At 33.1% G+C, this 19,727-nt stretch overlaps 2 protein-coding genes across 2 annotated transcripts; one reads left to right on the plus strand and one right to left on the minus strand.

The window, feature by feature from the left end:
- Positions 1-3,361: 3,361 nt before the first annotated feature.
- Positions 3,362-8,820, plus strand: LOC142621949 (uncharacterized). Its single transcript, XM_075795333.1, has 3 exons — positions 3,362-3,494; positions 5,543-5,895; positions 6,216-8,820. Exons 2-3 carry the CDS (start codon positions 5,552-5,554, stop codon positions 8,587-8,589), a joined length of 2,718 nt encoding a protein of 905 aa, XP_075651448.1. The 5' UTR covers positions 3,362-3,494; positions 5,543-5,551; the 3' UTR covers positions 8,590-8,820.
- A 1,967-nt stretch (positions 8,821-10,787) lies between these two features.
- Positions 10,788-15,857, minus strand: LOC142622521 (uncharacterized). The gene is made up of 4 exons (XM_075796011.1): positions 15,444-15,857; positions 13,780-13,823; positions 13,233-13,530; positions 10,788-11,494 (listed from the first exon to the last, which is right to left on the minus strand). The coding sequence occupies exons 1-4, from the start codon at positions 15,493-15,495 to the stop codon at positions 11,184-11,186; spliced, it is 705 nt and encodes a 234-aa protein (XP_075652126.1). The 5' UTR covers positions 15,496-15,857; the 3' UTR covers positions 10,788-11,183.
- Positions 15,858-19,727: the final 3,870 nt, after the last annotated feature.

Consider the following 19,727-nt stretch of genomic DNA (forward strand, 5'->3'; position numbering starts at 1 on the left):
ATTCTAATTTAAAATTTAATTGGATTTTTTCTCTGCTTTACCTATAATTATATATATAGAATATAGATTTGTTGAACACTAGTGGAAAAGCAAATGAAATTTGATACTTGGTTAAGGGCGTGCATAAAAGAAAAGGAAAAAAAAAAAAAAAAAACTAACCTCTTTTCTCTAATCCAAAAATGCGATGGCCCTCTAATAAGCAAAAAAAAAAAAAAAAAAAAAAAAAAAATCCTATATTCCTAGCAAGATAATGCTTAAAAATAACTTATAAACATATCATACTATACCAAATAACTTCATACAGATGGATCTTCAGTTGGAAACCCAAATCAGGCAAGAGGAGTTAGGGTTTTGCGAGAAAATGTTGGTGGATGGATTAAAGGATTTGCAAGTAACTATGATTATCTAAATAGTGTTATGGCATGGATGTGGGCTCTTAGAGATGGTCTTCTACTAGCAAAGGATTTAGAAATTTCAAAATTGATAATGGAGCTGGATGCCTAGGCAGTAGTTCATCTCATATTCTCATGAATAATTTTATTGTAAATAATTCATTATAATCTCTACTCACTGATTGTAGGAGTCTTTTAACAGCCTTATTAAATAAGCGAATTATGCATATCTTTTGAGAAGCTAACAGTTATATGAATGTTTTATTAGAACTTGAAAACTTCAACGACTCTACTTATGTTTTATTTGAAAATCCACTATGGTGAATAAATTTATACTTTATAGTCCTCGATTGAGAGGGTGTATTTTGTAATAGAATCATGACTATTTAATCTATGCTATATTGCTATGCCTTATCCTACCCAAAAAAAAAAAAAAAACTGAATTCATCATTTTCCTTTACTTCGTTTTTGTTACGACATATCTTCTACAAAACTTTTTGGTCAATCAAATATAGCTAAGTATTTGCTTTGCATGACCGATTGTTTTGCCTCTCACACACTTCACACACTTGTAGAAGGATAACGCTAATAAAAATTGCAAAGAATTAAGATCTAGAAATCATCTCACACACTTTTTTGTGTGAGTGAATCTCATACATGTTTAGTTGCCAAGCAAAAGCAAAAACTGAATAGTCATAATTTGTCCAAAGATAATAAAAATAATACTCATCCATATCTATATTGATAAGATAATATATAAAATGTAAACACTAGTCCCTCCACACGTGTTATGTGCATGTTTAGAGGTTTAAAAATAAATAAAAAGTATAAATCAATATAAACGCATTTACTTATTTTAAAGTTTTTTTTTTTTCCTTTTTCAAGAAGCTTTATTTGAAACTAAAATTACGCAATTAGAAGTATTGGTAATTACAAGTTCTTTTAGTACAAAAGGTGGACAAAGTGGGGAGTAACATTTTTTTTTTACTAGCAATATTTAGGTGTGTGCTTCATAAATATTATTCATTTTATTATTATTATTATTTTTTTAAAATGTGCATTCAACTCACCAATTCCAAAAAATCAACTCACCTTCTTAGAAGTATGTAGATAAATAATTAAATTTATCATATCTCAATAGCTTAAATTTTTTGGACAATCAGTAACTTAACACGGTAGTAGAGTAAGATGTCCTGAGTTCGATCCATGCCTTCTCTACTCTACCTCCCATTTAATTTTCCACGTGTTAAACCTTATCTATTAATAGATAGTTTTGGCTCACATGTGAGAAGGAGTGTTAGAAGTACGTGGTTAAATGGTTAAATTTACCTTATTCCAATAACTTAAACTTTTGGGACAATTGTTAATTTGACACACTCTATTGCCTTAAGTTGGATTTTCATGGGTTGATAGGTTGGGTTGGGTCTTAAAATTTGTTTGAAGCTTGGGTTGAATTGAGAAATTTTTTAACCCAAGTTACCCCACCCAACCCTCTCTATTAATAGTTAAAAAAAATATGAGCATTTTAAGTTAGTTTATTTGATTTATTTTGAATTTTGATACTTGATTTAAATTTGTGATTTAAATTAAGAATTGATGAGGATCCCTATCAATATAAAAAAAAATAATGTATAATTAGAGTTTTCTTCCTTTCTCTTATTATATGTATATCTGGTGTGATACAATACAATATAAAACAAGACAATGGAATTCAATGTAATGGATTATTTTGGTATTTTGAGATCTAGTTTAGATGAAATTGGAATCTTTAAGACCAATTGTGTAACTCTAAGTATTTATTAAAATTGAATAATGAGCTTGAATAGTTAAGTAAAACCAAATTTAAACAAAACAACTCTAACCTAATGATCCAACGGAACCCAACTAGGGTAGGTTTGGTAGTATGAATTAAACTAATTAGAACTTATCGTATTTCTGGATAAAGAAACTCAACATTAAAAAATCAAATTAAATTAACATTAAAAAATCAAATTAAATTATGATTGATATTTTAATGCCTATTGGACACTCTTTTATATAGAGAATTATGATTCAAACTCCCCCTTTGTTGTAACTTGTAAGTATTAAATTATTTAAAAAAACGATATTTTAATTTGTATTTTTCATTAATTAATATTTATTAATTTGATTTTGTCATACATTGATTAGTGACTAGTCTATAATCTATAATTTATAATTTATCTAATATACAAAACTGAAGACTTTTGGCTGATTTATAATATTTTACCATATAAATTTTTGTGTCCTCACAATTTTACATGTCAAATTCTAATATATATTTTTCAATTGGACTTTAAATTCTATTCTAGGTTTAAACCCCCAATTAAATAATAAAACAGATAGTTCAATATACAAACACAATCATAATAAAATCTATTAATAATCATTATAATATTATATTATATTATCTTGAATAGTTTCATCAAATAACAAAACCATTATCATAAATCATAATTGTCATAATTATTGTATTTCATATACATAATCAAAATAAATTTCTATTAATAACTATCAAAATTATCAAGTTTCTTGTTTTTTTTTAGAGAAACTATTAAGTTTGATATTTTATATACAAAATAAAAAAGGAATTTTTTTTTTAGATAAAGAAAAAAATCTAGGACTACACATTTTTGAATCACAATTCTAATATGGCAGGCAATGAGTGGTAGAAAAAAATAATAAATGTCCGTAAAAAGTAACCGATAGTCATCAGAGTTAGCCATATAAGATAATTATGAATAAAAATATGTAGTAAAAGGTATAGTCCTATAATTACTCGTAAATCATATTTTATTTTCTCTTGCATTATTAATATTGATTAGTAAAACCTGTATTACCATCCATCCATCTATAGTTTATCCCTCTCTCCTCTATAAGGTTTATCCTATTTTCTTTTAAATTCCAAAAGAGCCCCTAATATCAAATTTCTGTTCCAACACTAGCCACATCTTTTACACTTACTTTTCCAACACACCCTTGCCCTTCGATCCTCGCACCTTTTCACTCTTTTTCTCTAATTTCCGAAAAGCCCCAAATTCTAGGGTTTCCATCAACCTCAAAGTCCCTACACCACCATTTCTGGTATTTCTTCTTCTCTTAAATTTGGATTTTAATTTAATATTAATATATATTTCCCGATATTTTACTTTTACTTTTACTTTTATTTTTATTTTTATTTTTTTGTTTAATTATTAATCACCTGTAATGATATTCTTCTCCATGGGTTTAAACCATTTTTCAAAGATATTATAATGTGGTTCTTTTCTGTAATTCAATATCGTGAATTTGATGGACTGAAAATTCATGGGTTTTTGAAAAAAAAAAAAGGGTCTTTCTTTGATTGCTGGTTGGATAATCATATAGCCTTTGGATTGGTTGACTTTGTTGCTGAGCTGATTTAAGTTGATCACCTATGAAAATTATGGTTACCCAGTTGCTTTTTTGGCGTAATTTTGACATGGATAAGATTTAGAGTGATAAAAAGACGTCGGGTTTTGTTGTAACTTTAGTACTGTAACATGATGTGTTTGTGCTTTGGATTGGTGGTGCAGTGTTTTAGAAATGGGGCTATGCAATCTGAGTTTGTTTGGTTGACAGTGTTTTTGCCATGGTATTGCATTTGATTGGGTTATTAGATGATAAGCTGAATTGGGTTTCACATTTTTTATGTGTAACCTTCCCAAAAAAAAAAAAAAGGGATGATTATCATGCTTTTCAATATTAACATGATATTTTTTCTGATGACTTGTAGTGAGGAAAGTAAATTATAAGAATTTAGTGTAGTTTGCCCATGTATACCCCCTTGGTGCATTGCATAGTATGATGTTAGCATGTTAAGGTGTCAAGCCATAAAAAAAGAAGAAAAAAAAGAAGCCCTAATCTTGTTTACCTTTATATTGTGCTTTACTTAAGATTAACAAACATAAATGTCTAGGAAATAGGAAAATGGTGTCAATGATATTTGGTAGTTTACTTTGATCACTGAAATACTGGATTCTGTAGATGTTGTTTAATGGAAAATTTGTCCACAGTGTGAAATTACATTTGGCCTGTCACTACATATTTATAAAACATCTTCGTAATACATAATTTGAGTGTTATATATAAAAAAAAAAGATAAAAGATAAAAGGAAAAAAGAGTAATTTGAGTGTCAAATGTTACCCAGTTGTTATTGAATTTCTCCTTGCCCTTCTAAAACCCACTTTAATGATTAATTTGTCTGTTGTAATGATGTGTTTGGTTAATTAGTTTTCCTCTTACATTGGGCTGGTGTCTTGATCTAGATATACGGTAATTTGCTGTGCCTGTCATTACCATTTAGTTGGTTTGACAGATTTTTTGTCAATTGAAAACAATTATGACTCTATTACCAATAGATTGTGGTGATTTGCAGTAAGCCTACATTAGTTGGCCTATGCTTTCACTCATTTATATTTTTATTGGTAAGTTACTCATGCACCGAGTGTATTATGAACCCATGACCTCACCCTTCATTCATTCTTATGGGAGAAGGAAATGCCATTTGAGCTAGAGTTCATTGGTCTGCTTTCACGTAATAGATCCTGATATATCAGTATTAAGGTTATTAATGTTGTTGTTTTATGTGGAGAACTGTTTATATAATTATTTGCATTCTGTGGCAGTTTCATCAATTCAATAGCCTATACACTTCCAATAAACCATTAACCATCTAAATTTTGGATGTCCCATAGAAAGCTGATTATTACATTATCCATTCTGTTTTATTATAAATTGAAATGTATTTTACGTAATAAAAAAAATTAAAATATATTTTTTTCTCTGAATTTAAAGTTAACTTCCCCCCCCCCCCCCCTTCTATACACTTGTCTAAAAAGAGCATTATAATTAATAATGAATGAATATTCTGGACAGTTTGGTCATGCGTTCATATTTCTGTCAACTTATGAATTTATAGGTTTTCTAGACAAAATGAACAAATTCAACTTGATTGGAACATTCTTGCAAACGAAAACTTATTGATACATTTTATAACCACCAGTGTTTATATGCATGATGGGCCTTTATATACATGGTCATTATTACCATCACCAAGCACTATAAAGACAAGTTTTTAACTTATTTTTTCTTTTTCTTTTTAAAACTGAAGTTCATTGCAATGGCAAGGGGAAAGCTTATATTAATTTGCCAATCTGGTGGTGAGTTTGTCACAAATGAGGATGGATCAATGTCATATACTGGAGGAGAAGCACATGCAGTAGATATCAATCGTGAAACCTTATTTGATGATCTGAAATTAAAATTAGCTGAAATGTGGAATTTGGAATATAAATCCCTATCCATCAAGTATTTTCTCCCTGGAAACAAGCAAACTCTAATCACTTTATCTAATGACAAAGACCTCAAAAGGATGTATGACTTTCATGGAAGTTCAGTAACTGCTGATGTTTTTGCCATGGGGAGAACAGGTTTTGATCGTGAAGCCTTGAACAATGGTAACAGGTACTTCTTTCTTTCTCCCCACCCCTCTCTTTTTTTTCCATATATTCTGCTTTGTTTGTTCTCTCCTGTTTGTACAAGCAGGGTTGCTCTACACTTCTTTCTTTTTGAATTATTATTGTGAAAGATTAAATTTTGATCCTTTGTTTTATAATCTCTGCCCAACAAGTTCTGGAGAATACTAAAATCCTGTTGCTTTTTAATAAAATGATGGCAATGACTTTCTGTACTTTATATGGTGAATAGTAACTGATAATAGGGTGGTCATTGAGGTAAATTTGCAAGTTTTGCTTGCATTGAATCGCATTAGTCATCCCTTGCAGGGCATGTGGGATAAAACTAGCTGAAACTGTAACCCCTATTGCTGCCTGTACTACCTCCGCAGCTGCATGTCATGCTGCTACTGCTACCCCTGTTGCAACATATACAACTGCAGCACCCACTAATGCTAATTCCTCCACGAGTCCTGAAGCTATCACCCCACTTGCTGCAGTCCCTCTTCCTGGAGGAACAGCTGCTGATTCTGTTAGAAATGTCGATGCAACTGCAAAAAGTCCTACTGGAGCGATCATTAATTCAAACCTTTCTTCTGCCTACACTGCCACTGAGAATCTGGATGCTGCTAATTCTAGTCCTTCTGGTTCCGTTGCTGTTGCCACTGATGCAACTGCCCATGACCCAACCATAATTGACATGTGCTCTACACCCGCTGATACTGTTAAGAAACGAAGGCGAACTGCATCCTGGAAAATTGGTGCAAATGGTCCTGCCATTGTCGCTGTCACTGACTATGTTGAGGAAAAAAGGAAAATTACCTCTAGAAAAAAGAATATCCAAAATCTTAGTATTGCAATAGTAGCTGATGATTTGAAGCAACAAGGAGATATAGTACCCTGTGAAGATGATTCCAACAGTTCACTTTTTCTTGCTAGTTCAAATGATGTTCCACCAGACAAACTAGTTGAATGTTGGAAAGCTGGTATCGTTGGTGTAGGTCAGGAATTCAAAGGTGTGAAGGAATTTCGTGATGCACTGCAGAAATATGCTATTGCGCATCGTTTTATGTACAGGCTGAAGAAGAATGATACTAATCGTGCAAGTGGCATATGTGCAGCACAAGGCTGTTCTTGGAGGATTCATGCATCCTGGGACTCATCTTCACAATCATTCAGGATAAAAAAGATGAATAAATCACATACATGTGGAGGGGAGTCGTGGAAGTCAGCTCATCCATCAAAGAATTGGTTGGTGAGTATCATTAAGGAAAAATTACGAGATAACCCACATCACAAGCCAAAGGAAATCGCTAACAGCATTCTTAAGGACTTTGGAATTGAGCTGAATTATACTCAAGTATGGCGTGGAATTGAGGATGCCAGGGAGCAACTTCTGGGTTCATATAAAGAGGCATATAATCAGTTGCCTGAGCTTTGTGAGAAGATGGTGGAGGCAAATGCTGGTAGTTTTGTTAAGCTTTGCACTGCTGAAGATAAAAGATTTCAGCGTCTTTTTATATCCTTTCATGCCTCAATATATGGTTTTGAGAATGGTTGTCGTCCCCTTCTTTTCCTTGACACTACATCTCTAAAATCAAAGTACCATGAGATTCTGTTGACAGCTATTGCATTGGATGGGGATGATGGTATTTTCCCTGTTGCATTTGCTATAGTAGATTCCGAAAATGATGATAATTGGCAGTGGTTTTTGGAGCAGTTGAGATCTGCAATATCAACTTCACGACCCATAACTTTTGTCTCTGACAGAGAGAAGGGTTTAAAGAAGGTTGTACTTGAAGTTTTTCACGATGCTGGTTATGGTTACTCAATTTACCACCTTATGGAAAACTTCAAGAAAAACTTGAAAGGCCCATTTCATGGAGATGGAAGGGGTTCTTTGCCTGGCACTTTTGTTGCTGCTGCCCAAGCAGTCCGACTTGATAGTTTTAGAATGTGTACTGAGCAAATTAAACGGGTTTCTTCAAAAGCATATGATTGGGTCATGCAAATTGAGCCAGAATATTGGACAAATGCAGTATTTAAAGGTGAGCGCTATAATCATATTACAGTAAATGTTGCTGAGTTATTTACCAACTGGATAGATGAAGTGCGGGAGTTACCCATAATACAGAAGATAGAAGTGCTAAGGAGTAAGATGATGGAGTTGATACATACTCGTCAAATTGAAGCAAGTAATTGGTCTACAAAACTTACTCCATCCAAGGAGGAAAAATTACATGAAAAAACTCCCAAAGCAAATGGCCTTAAAGTCTTAATCTCATCTGATACCCTATTTGAGGTTCATGATGATTTAATTAATGTTGTGGATATTGATAAATGGGAGTGTAGTTGTATAGGATGGAAAGCAACTGGGCTACCTTGCCACCATGCTATTGCTGTCTTTAATTCTACAGGTAGGAATGTGTATGATTATTGTTCAGGGCACTTCACAGCTGATAGCTTCCGTCTAACTTATTCTGAATCCATAAACCCTGTATCTGCTATTCTCAAGCCTTTGAGTGATGGAAAAACTGCCTTAGATTCTCCACAAGTACTTCCTCCTTGCACCTCCCGGCCGCCAAGCCAACATAGAGAGCCTACCAGTACCAAACCTGAGGGAGAGTCCAACAAAAGGCCAGTTTCTTGCACTAGATGCAAGGAACTGGGACATAATAAATCTACATGCAAGGCAGACTTATAGTTCTTGTGCACTTCCTTTGTTAGGTATGACACTGTACATTGGTAATAATGTCGTTACTGTTTTCTAACATTGTCTCAAGCCAGTCTGTTTGATTATCGATAGTTTCTTATGTTCTTAGTTTTGCAATGTTCCAAAACCCATTTGCTGATTTTTTTTTACTAGTCAAGTAGTGTCTTTGTCGTATATTTAGGGAAAATGATCAACTTACACCTATTTTGGTTTTGGTTCTAATCGATGATTCATGAGAAGGATGATGAATTTCTTTAATATTGATTATACTTCCAAGTGTATCCACGGATTGCATTGTCACTGGAACATGCTGAAAAATTTGACATTTTTTAAGGCAGGAAAGCCATAGAGATACTTATGTCCCATACCATACGGCATTTGGAATGTTGGCCCCTCGGCCCTGCTTGTTTTGTGATTCTATTTTATCTATTTGATCCGAGTTAATAAAAAAGAACAGATTGTAATCTTTTAGTATTATACATATTACAGGTTATTAACCTTTAATTTCAACTTTTTATTTTTAATCAAGTTATACAATCCAACTTGAATAAATTGAGTTGTAGAGACACTTTGCCAAGCACTTTGTTACAACTTACATAGTTTCAACTTGTGATTGGATTACATTACTTATACATGAGGACCACCACTAGTACTCGTGAAAATTAATCTAAATTCCATTTGACCTGCATACTAGTTGTGACAAAGTATATGCAAGAACGTGTCTTCAGACTTTTTGGAGTAAACTTATGTCTCAACTCTCAAAAAGTAAATTTATGGAACTATATTTCCTTTTCCTTTTCCATTTGAAGTGAATTCTTCTGGCCTTTTGGCAATTAACGGGTCAAATGCTCAATAAATTCGTGAGTACTTGGGTTGGGTTGCCAAATTCTGGGACTAGACTACTTTCTCCTGGGGATCTAGTCAATCAACTAACACCTCGCTTTACTTATCTCTCTCTCTTTCTCGCTCTCAAAGAAAAAAAAAAAAAAAAACCACTTCTAACACCACGCTTCATCAAGCTAATAAAAACCGGACCATTCTTAGACAAGAAAAACAAAGGAGCTCAACGTTTTAAGGGCAGACTAAGGTTCAATTGGAAATCAAATTGTACTAACACGACACTTGATCAAGATTTTAAAAACTGAACTGTTCAAAGAATTGGAGAGCAATGATAAGGGTTTTATGGTCCGTTTGGATTGAGGGAGAAAGAGGGGGAGTATAGTAGATTTAGCATAAAATTAGCTTATTTTTAGCTAATTCTATTCTACCCCCTCCACTCTCCCTCATTCCCCACTCCATCCCAACAGGTCATTAAGGTCAGACTGGGGTGCAACCAAAATTCAAATGGTGCTAAACCAGTTTAATAATTAACTAAAGTATAATAAATAGAACCAATTTTTAAAAATGAGCAATCTTGATACACACACACACTAGGGAAATTACATAATTTTCAAGCATATTTTTCACTACTTATATTAGAGAATTAATAATTAACTAAAATGAACTGAATGGAAAAAATTTGTAAAAATAGCAATCTTGATTTAAAAATAAATAAATAAATAAATAAAATTTTTATTTTAAAAGCCTAGAGAAACAAGCATATTTTTTCACTTCCATAGCAACATACCAATAAACCTGAAACTCCCAAATCCCATAAATGGTCCTTCACCCCTTTGGTCCATAACCACTCATAGATCATCTAACACCTAACACAAAAGCCCCAACACCAAAAGTCGAACCCAAAAACCCAAAGTCAATCGTGGACCTCGGGGCCTCATAAAATCCACCACCTGCGACCTTTACATCAAAATTATAAGCTGCTGTACATCAAAATAAGAAGCAACAACCATCATTTAAGATATGACTAACCCTCCAAAAAAAAATAAAATAAAATAAAGGCCAACTCGATAACTGCCGACTAAGAGCACACTTCTTCCTCAGATGATCAATTGTGATTGAAATATCACTTTTACATGATAATGCTATATATCACATCGTTATCCTTATGTAATAGATACATTTAGATATTTCTGCCTACTAAGATGCCCCACATATAAATTGTCATGGACCACCATACACAAGGGTGTCGCAGTATAATAATTTCGAGGATGCAACATTTGACACATCTAGTACCGACCTAGACATCAATCATGTGTTTCCGTATCCTTTTCACACAGAAATATAGAATATAGTATAGCAAGCTGCAAATATTATTTAACCCCAAAAAAAAGGGTGCTACAATACAGATTTTTTGAGAAGTATTATTACTTATGGTGCCGAAAACATATTACATGAACCAGCATCTATATTATTCAAGAAAAACAACATAAGCTGGTTACTATGATTTGCCTATTGAAAAACTTGCAAATGGCTACTAGTTAATGAAATACAATAGCACTTCAACACTTATAGATTATCATAGTTGCAATAGAATGTAAGGCCAAATTCCTGCCTGTCAAACAGCGTGCTGTTCATACAACTGCTGCCTGTATTCCCATCTAAGCTTTCCGACTACTGACCTAAGTCCGCCCCATCTCTTCTAGATAATATGTATCATTAGTGCAAAGTTGAAAAATACTCTACAATTACTTCTGTCCTCTAGATTCATCATCGTTGGAGAACAAGTTCAGACACATAGGGCAGGGAGGGTCACGTTTATCTTCAAGACATGTTCTTTGCTCCAAGCATTCTGCATGATAAACATGACCACACACTAAAACTGCCACAACAGAGAGTTCACTGGAAGACAGTGAACTCCCAAGAAAATAAGGTTTCAGTTTCAATGGCTTCTGGCATGTCCCACACTGCATCTTCACTACATCTGATGATATTGCATCCATTACCATGGAACTGGACCTAATTCTTTCCGGCCTGCAAAACATATTTTCCCTGAACTCTGGAAATATGGTGGAGTATGGAGTCAGTTTGAGAACAAGTGAGAATGATTATACCGAAAATCATAGGCAGCAGAATAATCAATAATGACTAAAATAATCTTGTTCACCAAAATTTGCTTTCACGTAATCAGGGGTGGAAGAGATGGCCCCAAAAAAATTTGAAAATATTATTAATTCTTTATATAACCATAATTAGCTATCCGAAATTTAAATTTTTTTTAAAGTCTGCTCTTTGTTATTGAATATTGGGTTGTTAAGAAGCAACATAGTTATAAAATGACTATAGTTGAAATGAGAATGTTAAAACGGATACATGGAAACATAAGATAGGTGTCGAAATGAGGAAATTTACTTAAAGATAAGAGTGGCCCCTATTAATGAAAAGACTAGAGAAAGTCGCTTAAAATGGTTTGTTCAATTTCAAAGGAGGGATTAATGCAACAATAAGAAAGAGTGAATTAATTCAAGTTGGGAGGAACGAAAAAAGGTAGAGAAAGACTAAAAATAACATTGACAGAAATAGTGAAAAATGAGATGTTAATTAAAGTAGTACTAGAGAGTATGACTTCGCATAATATAGAATGACAAAAAAAATACATGTAATTGATGGTTGATCCTAACTAGTATGTTGAAAATCCATAATTAACTGCAAAGTTTTGGGACAAAGGCTTGGTGGTTGTTTGATCACCCAAAGAAAAGTATAGATTTCATAAATTCAAATATTCTAGAGGTTGGAAATTTTCAAGTAAACGAAAATCATCTCAAAAAATGAGAATATAGGTGTATATTATAAAAAACGAATTGTCCATTTCACATTCGTTCTTTTAATAAAAATGAACTCTTTAATTTAGTCAATATTTTATGACAATTTTCACTAAGCTTATACAATCTTACCTGAAAAAATGATAATAAATTAAAACTTATAATGTTAAAAGATCCCCCCTCCCCCCCCCCAAAAAAAAACCCCGAATCAAGTACCCTCCTTGAAACTTTAATTTAGTCATTTTTAGAAAGCATTAAGTTTTTTCATTACAAGCAAATCCACAATATACTTTTCTGACAAGTCAAACACACGCGTACACTAGATGTGCGCACAGCCAGTTCCAAGCCCAGAAAAATGAGGAGGTTTATGGTAGGCTAAAGGCTAGCTTAAAATTTAGTCACTCTATTATGAATGGCTCCACTATAGATGTGACTGACCTTGACTATTCTATTGAGGATTCATAGCCAACCCCAAAATTTGGGACGAAGGCTTGGTTGTTGTATTGGAAACTCAAAAGGACGACAAAAGTTGAGAATACCCTTTCTAATAGTATAGACATATCATTATTTCAAAAAGAAACACTTTTTAAATATTTAGTTGTATAGATTTATAGGGTTTTATCGCATACACAAATGTGTGTATGTTTTGGGAAGGGGAAGTGGGGTCAGTTTTCAATGATACAGTCTGAGAAAAAATTCAATGTTCCACCCCTGTTAGTAGCCATTCCATCACAAAAGAATTTCTCTTTTGTTTTCCAAAAGATCAGCTGGTATCTTCATTATTTGTTGGCAGTGAAATTATTTACACACTCAGTATCATCACAAAGCTGGACACCTCATCAAATAGAAAAAGAAGAAGTTCTTTTTGTGATTTGAATCTCCATTGAAAGAAATAGAACCTCCTTGTTTTATAAGTCAAAAGGAATAGATCATTGGTAAAATTGAACAGAATTTAAACAAGAAAAGAAAAAGCACCTGAATAATGTCCAATCTGTGAGTTGCATTGAGTAGCCAACTTGAAGGATAGTCTCTCATCACGTAAAGAAGCAACTTTGCCACGAGAAGTTGATGGATTGGCATGATTGGCTGAGTTACGCCGAGAGTACTGATGGCTGTAGTGGTGACGAGAACGTTTCAAAAATATTGAACGGCCAAGATTCTGGTGATGTGCAGCAGTAGGATGGGCATTTAATAGCTTCATAGAGCTATCCGTCAAATCCAAAACAGATGATAGTGGGTTTAGTGCACTAGAGTCAACTGCATGCAAAGGTGTCTGCCAAAAAAATCATACAATTATGTATCTTTGACTGCTGATAAGATGCATGAATGATATAGGGGAAAATGTGAAATGCTGTTAAATAATATTGAATACTAGACTCTCTCATAATCCTTATCAAAGGCGAAACTGGCTTAGTAATCACTCTCCAGTATTATAAGTGAGGAAGGAGATGATGTAAAAAGGCTAAAACTTGGAAATAATGCTTATAGTAATATAGTAATAAAAGTAGAATACAAAACTAACCTCTTCTGACATTAGTTCCATCCCTGAGGAGCATGGCATGGTATCTGCAATATTACATACAGATAGTTAATGATAACTTGTGCTTCATTTATTATATCTAAAATAAAAGTAGTATAGAATTTTTTTTTTATATAAAAAAAGCTAAATGCCAGCTAAAATTAGAGTCTCATATCCATGAGCTATAATCTTCTTCCTTTAATTGAAATAGACCCACCAATCCCTGTAAATCAAGACAGGGACTCCACTAGATTAAAATATCACTTGGACTACATTCTTATTAACCACATGAAACAAATACATAACAAGACCAAAGACTTAGAAATTGAACCACTCAAAAATAGATGAACAGCAAGCATTGGCGACCAACTAGCCAATAGGGAAGGGAAATGCTAATGACTTTGGTAAGTAAAGCCACAAAAAGGCCAGCTCCATAGTACCAACAAAAGTGTATCAGATAAATCACAATATGGAAGATATGCAAGAAGACTCAATTGCGACTAAATGGAGAAGACCCCTAAACTAGGATTTTAATCTGAAACCTATTGCAAGGGCAAAACTCCTTTAATGGTCCAATAAGGGCAATATCAACATTGGTGGGTGGCAAGTTTATTAACCCCAAATCACCGCAAACTAGTCACCTAAAGTTTGTACAGCTTAATTATAGATTATGATGCTACCATTAGAATCAAATACGGATAACTTTCATTCCAAATCTTGGGGAGAAACTAAACCAGTAGTGCACAGCAAAGAAAAGAAAAGAAAAGAACTTTACAAGTAACAGGAGAATGGCCAAGGGACAAAACAAGATCATATTGGAATCTATCTAGTTTCAGTCCTCAATTGCTATGTTCCAATATGTACTAAAGCGGATAAGGAGGTTTGGTTGCAGTCAAAAGAATGCTCATTTGCTGAAATTAACATCTACAGATTTTTTTTTTCTTACAAATTTTGAAAATCAAAGACATTCTTTGAGACAATCAACATGGACTCCAAGTAATTCAACCTCATTTTTTTCAAAAAGAAAAATTTCACAAACCGAAGCAATCTCAACCAGCTTAAATGATCTAAATTTAAATTCCAAATCTATACCTCAAGATATCCAAAGCTAATTGCAAAGTGAATAAATGAAAATAGTTTTTCATCTAACACACATCGTGCTTCAATCAAAAGCTTCTAATTTTACATCGATTACACAAAAGCAAGCAAGGAAGCCAACCAAAAACAAAAAAAAAAAAACACAAAGAATCCCCATCAATCAAAAATTGATCAAAGATTAAATAGCCCATAAAAATAAAATTAAATACACACAAAAAGAAACCCATTAAAAAAATTCATAAAATTAAAAGAAAAAAAAAACCATCAATCTATGTGACCTTGATTATAAAAAGAAGGTAAAATATTGGGGGAAAAAAAAAAAACCCATCAAACTATATGACCTTGATTATAAAAGGAAGCTAAAATATTGAGTAAAAAAATGCAGGTAGATCGTAAACCCCCGGGCCCCCCCCAAAAAAAAAAACATCAAATTGACTAAATTTCTGCCCGATCAAACGGAAAACTTCGATAAAATTCAAAAACTTTTGTGGCATTTTCTCCAGAACCAAACAGAGCCCATATAAAGTGGTAAATTTATAAAAATTATTATTAAAAAAAAAAAAAAGTACCGGAAGGAGGTTGTGTATTGGTGTGATCAGGGACTCGCTTCCTCTTGCCCATGATATGAAGAAGAAGAATTACTATAAATAAATATCTGATAAAGTTGGCACAACAAGAGAGTTAGCGGCTGAGATACAATACACCAACAATTCTAAAGGGCTTTAAAGTTTGTGGGCTCTCTCTCTCTCTCTCTCTGTGGTGGTCAGAGGACAAGGTCTTCGTGTGGATGAACGGTCAAGAAATTAGAGACCGTGTGTATGTGCTTGTGTTTGTTTTTGTGTCTGAGAGAGAGAAAGAGAGAAAGAGAGAGAGAGTGTGTGTGTGTGTGTGTCTGCCTGTGTGTACTTGTTTGGGCAGGTTCTGATAGAAAAGAAGAGAAAACGTGCGAAGCATAGAGTAACCGACCCTTTGCAGATAGGGGCACGTGTCAATGGGTACCGGAATATCTCTTTAATACATCAGCCAAAACCGTGTAGAGCGTGACACAACTTGTGACGTGATGACTGTAATTGATAAATGTATAATGGTGGGATATGTGAGGTCACACTTCTACCGCTCGTAACTCGCTAAAATTACGTATTTTTATGTGTTTTAGCATTATTCACCAAAACCAAAACCAAAACCAAAATCCTACTGTACCATGTGATTTATTTTTTCCAATTTTTCATATTTATTTAGAGAAAATGGTATATTCACAATATTTTCATAATTCTTTTACGACAAATTTTAATTGGTAGGTTGTTATAAGTTTTTAATTTAAATCCACAATTGAAATTATTTTCTTACTCACTAGTAACAACCTGCCACATAGAATTTGTTGTGAAAGTATTATGAAAATATTGTGGACATAACATTCCTCATTTATTTGTGATTCATTTGTTTTATAAATAAAATATTTTAAGGAGTGTTTGGTGTGACACAAAAATACTTTCAAGCAAATTACCAAAATTAATAGCTCAACCATTAGAGTCGTTGGTGCCGGAGGTCAAACAACCGCCACCAGAGCTGCTAAGCAGTATCTCTAGTGACTAGACCGCCAAAATTAAGTGTCCAGCTTACCGAACCAGTGACCAAACCACTAGATGGGATGAGGGGGAGCCAGTGTATGGTTTTCTAAAATGTTTTACCTAGTTTTTATAAGTAAAATGTTTTACAATTTTTTATAAAGGATTTTACATCAATGAAAAATATTTTATAAATTTGAACACATTTTACATAAAAACATGGAAAACGTTTTACGAGAAGTATTTTATTTTAAACAAATGGAGCATAATTAGATGTGAATAGTTTATCACTATTTTTGTGGCCAATCCCCCTCAATTTCATTTGTTTTTTCCCCAAAATATCCATTTATTTCCTAAACAAGTATCCAATGATAGGGGAACCAAGAAAATACCATAATATATTTATTGACTTGCATTAAGGGGTATTTTATTTTTTGGGGAATACAAAATTCTATGGAGGAACTACAACGACATCATTCTGGAGGAATTGCTAAAGAGTGTCAGATAGTACCATATCAGAGTTCTGTAGAGGAATCGCCACAGAGGAACTTTGTTGCAAAAGTAGTTCACAATAAAATACAAGATAAGTCTTAAATATTCTATTTTTAATCTCCTTTCTCATTTTATAAGAAAAAAAAATCATTTTACAACATTCAAACGCTTACATTGTTATTTTGTTGCTTAGGGAAAAGCGTAGCCACAGTGTGCCAAATATTGACACATTGGCACGAGTTTCAGTCTTGACTTCCCAAATAACCTTGGATCTAACTGCCAACATATCAAAGCATAACACGTGTATTGGTTAAAAAACAACCCTCAAAACTATCATAATAAAATTGTAGCAATTTCATGGATGTAAAGCCTCATAAAATCTGGTGTTTATGTGTATGCATTGATTGATCCTTTTTGCTCTCTCTCTCTCTCTTTCTCTCAACTGATATTAAACTCATGTTAGGTTTGAGTGGAACAATTGTTGTAGATGATGAAAAGGGTTTGAATTGAAAGGGTTAACCATATGTATTTTGGGTTCTTAAACAATGGCGGTTCAAAGAATTTTTCCTAGGGTAGTCATTATGAAATATAAATTATACAAAATCTGATAAAAAGATAATTTGAATATGTCGACAAAAAAAATACATGAAGTTTTACAATTTCATACTAAGAAAATGAAAAGGCAAAAAGGGGTTAAGAGATAAAGTGAGAACTAAGAATCTCTCTCTCTCTCTGAACCGATATTAAACCAGTGTTAGGTTTGAGTGGAACGATTGTTGTAGATGATGAAAAGGGTTTGAATTGAAAGGTTTAACCATATGTATTTTGGGTTCTTAAATAATGGTGGTTTGAAGAATTTTTCGTAAGGTTGTTATATGAAATTTAAATAATAAAAAAATCTAATAAAAAGATAATTTGAATATATTGACCAAAAAAACAAATACATGAAGTTTTACAATGTCATACTAAGAAAATGAAAACACAAAAAGGGTTCGAGAGATAAAGTGAGAACTAAGAATGCTGAGAGAGAGAGAGAGAGAGAGAGAGAGAGAGAGAGAGAGTGACAAATGATATATGTTGTAATTACGAGCTGGGCTGCCAAGGAGAGTAGAGAAGCTCCTACTCCAAGGCCGAAGAGAGCAGAGTTGTAGGCGACACCAAGAAGAGCTTATTGTCATAGTATTTGTCTTGATACATTCTTTTAGGTTGAACAAGTTACGAATCCAAATGATTAGAGTTTTTTTTTTTTTTTGAATGACCTTTTTATTGAATATTTAGTTCATTTGTTATGGTTTGGCCTAACCTTGTTATTGTTTGGGTTACTTTTCTATTATTTGGGCTAATTTTAGAGTTGTGCTAGAAACACAACAAATTGTCATAACATTTTCATAACAGCTGAGGTGTCAGTCTCTCATAGGTCAAAATAAAATAATAGACTAGGACTTGCCACAATTAAAAATAAAGTTGTTATGAAAATATTGTGAGATTTTGATGTGCCTAGAGAATTTCTCTAAATTTTTGTTGTTGTTGTTGGTGTTGTTGTTGTTGTTGTTGTGATTTTTTATTTTTTTTTTGTTTAATGCGTTAAGGATTATATTTGGGGGGACAATATTATTTTTGTTGAACCAAAATTCTTGGAATTCTCAAGTCAAATTAAATGTTCACAAAAAATTTTAATAGAATTTTGGGGGACAATATCTAATTGACTTTGTTCTAATTTTAAATTTCATTCAATTTTCATTATATTTTAGTGTATTACCACTAATAAATAAATTGCTTGGGACATTCTATCCGTAATGGAATTTTGAGTAGGAGAGTTTCATTGAAAGACATTTCTTGTTTACTCAGCCACCACACAAAACCAACCTGACCTTCTAACTTTGCATCAATGAGCTTAAGACCAATACATGATTGAGTAATGTTATTTCTTACATACCCCAATGTCTTGTATTCTATTGGCCAATAGAATACAAGACATTGGCAAAAGGATGAAAGGTCCTAGACTATGTTCTTTGTTATATTTTGTGATAAGATTTGGCAAGTAAGGAATCCAGCTCTATTTGAAGACTCAAAGCCAAATCTGATCAAAATTGCAGCAGAGTTAAATATTACCTTTACTTTAGGCATATCAAATCATTAAAAACATTAATATAGAATTTATCGTAGTATGAAGCATGTAAAGATGAAGCCATAACAGCAATAGCAGTTCTACAAGATAGCAACGGTAGCAGCACTTCTTGGTGTTAATGTTGCAGTCTTGGAAAACCTTGATTTTGTTATGTTTGAAAGAGACTACGAAAGTTGTCAAAGCCATCAATGGGTTTGTGCCATGTGATACTAATGGGGTAGTTGTTGATATTAAGTTTTGTTATCCAAGTTTGTTGTTTGGTCTTTTGTTTCATAAACCTAAATTAGAAAATTTCTTAACCCATGTGGTTAAGTGGATATAAGCCTGCATGCCGTACATGTGTGGCCATCACCATCAATTAGAGTCTTTAGAGCACCTTTCTTTTTAAGTGCTCACTTGCTGCAATAAGCTGGTTCCTATCAGTCAAGCATTTTAATTTTCAGAATTTTGAATCGAAACCAATGCATGATGAGTAGCCATAATGTTTCTTGTCTCCAACAAGTACACGGGCATCAGCACTTTTTCTCTTCTTTGCCCCTGTATTTATTTTTTATTTTTTGATAAAAAATATGGCATGAATAGTCAGGGTACGTTAATCTACAAAGTTTCGCTAGTAATACTATATTCAAAGTTTCAAACTAAACCCTTGTCCCTAGCCATCTTATTAG

The sequence above is a fragment of the Castanea sativa genome, chromosome 1, assembly GCF_040712315.1.
Source record: "Castanea sativa cultivar Marrone di Chiusa Pesio chromosome 1, ASM4071231v1".
NCBI classification, from domain to species: Eukaryota; Viridiplantae; Streptophyta; class Magnoliopsida; order Fagales; family Fagaceae; genus Castanea; species Castanea sativa.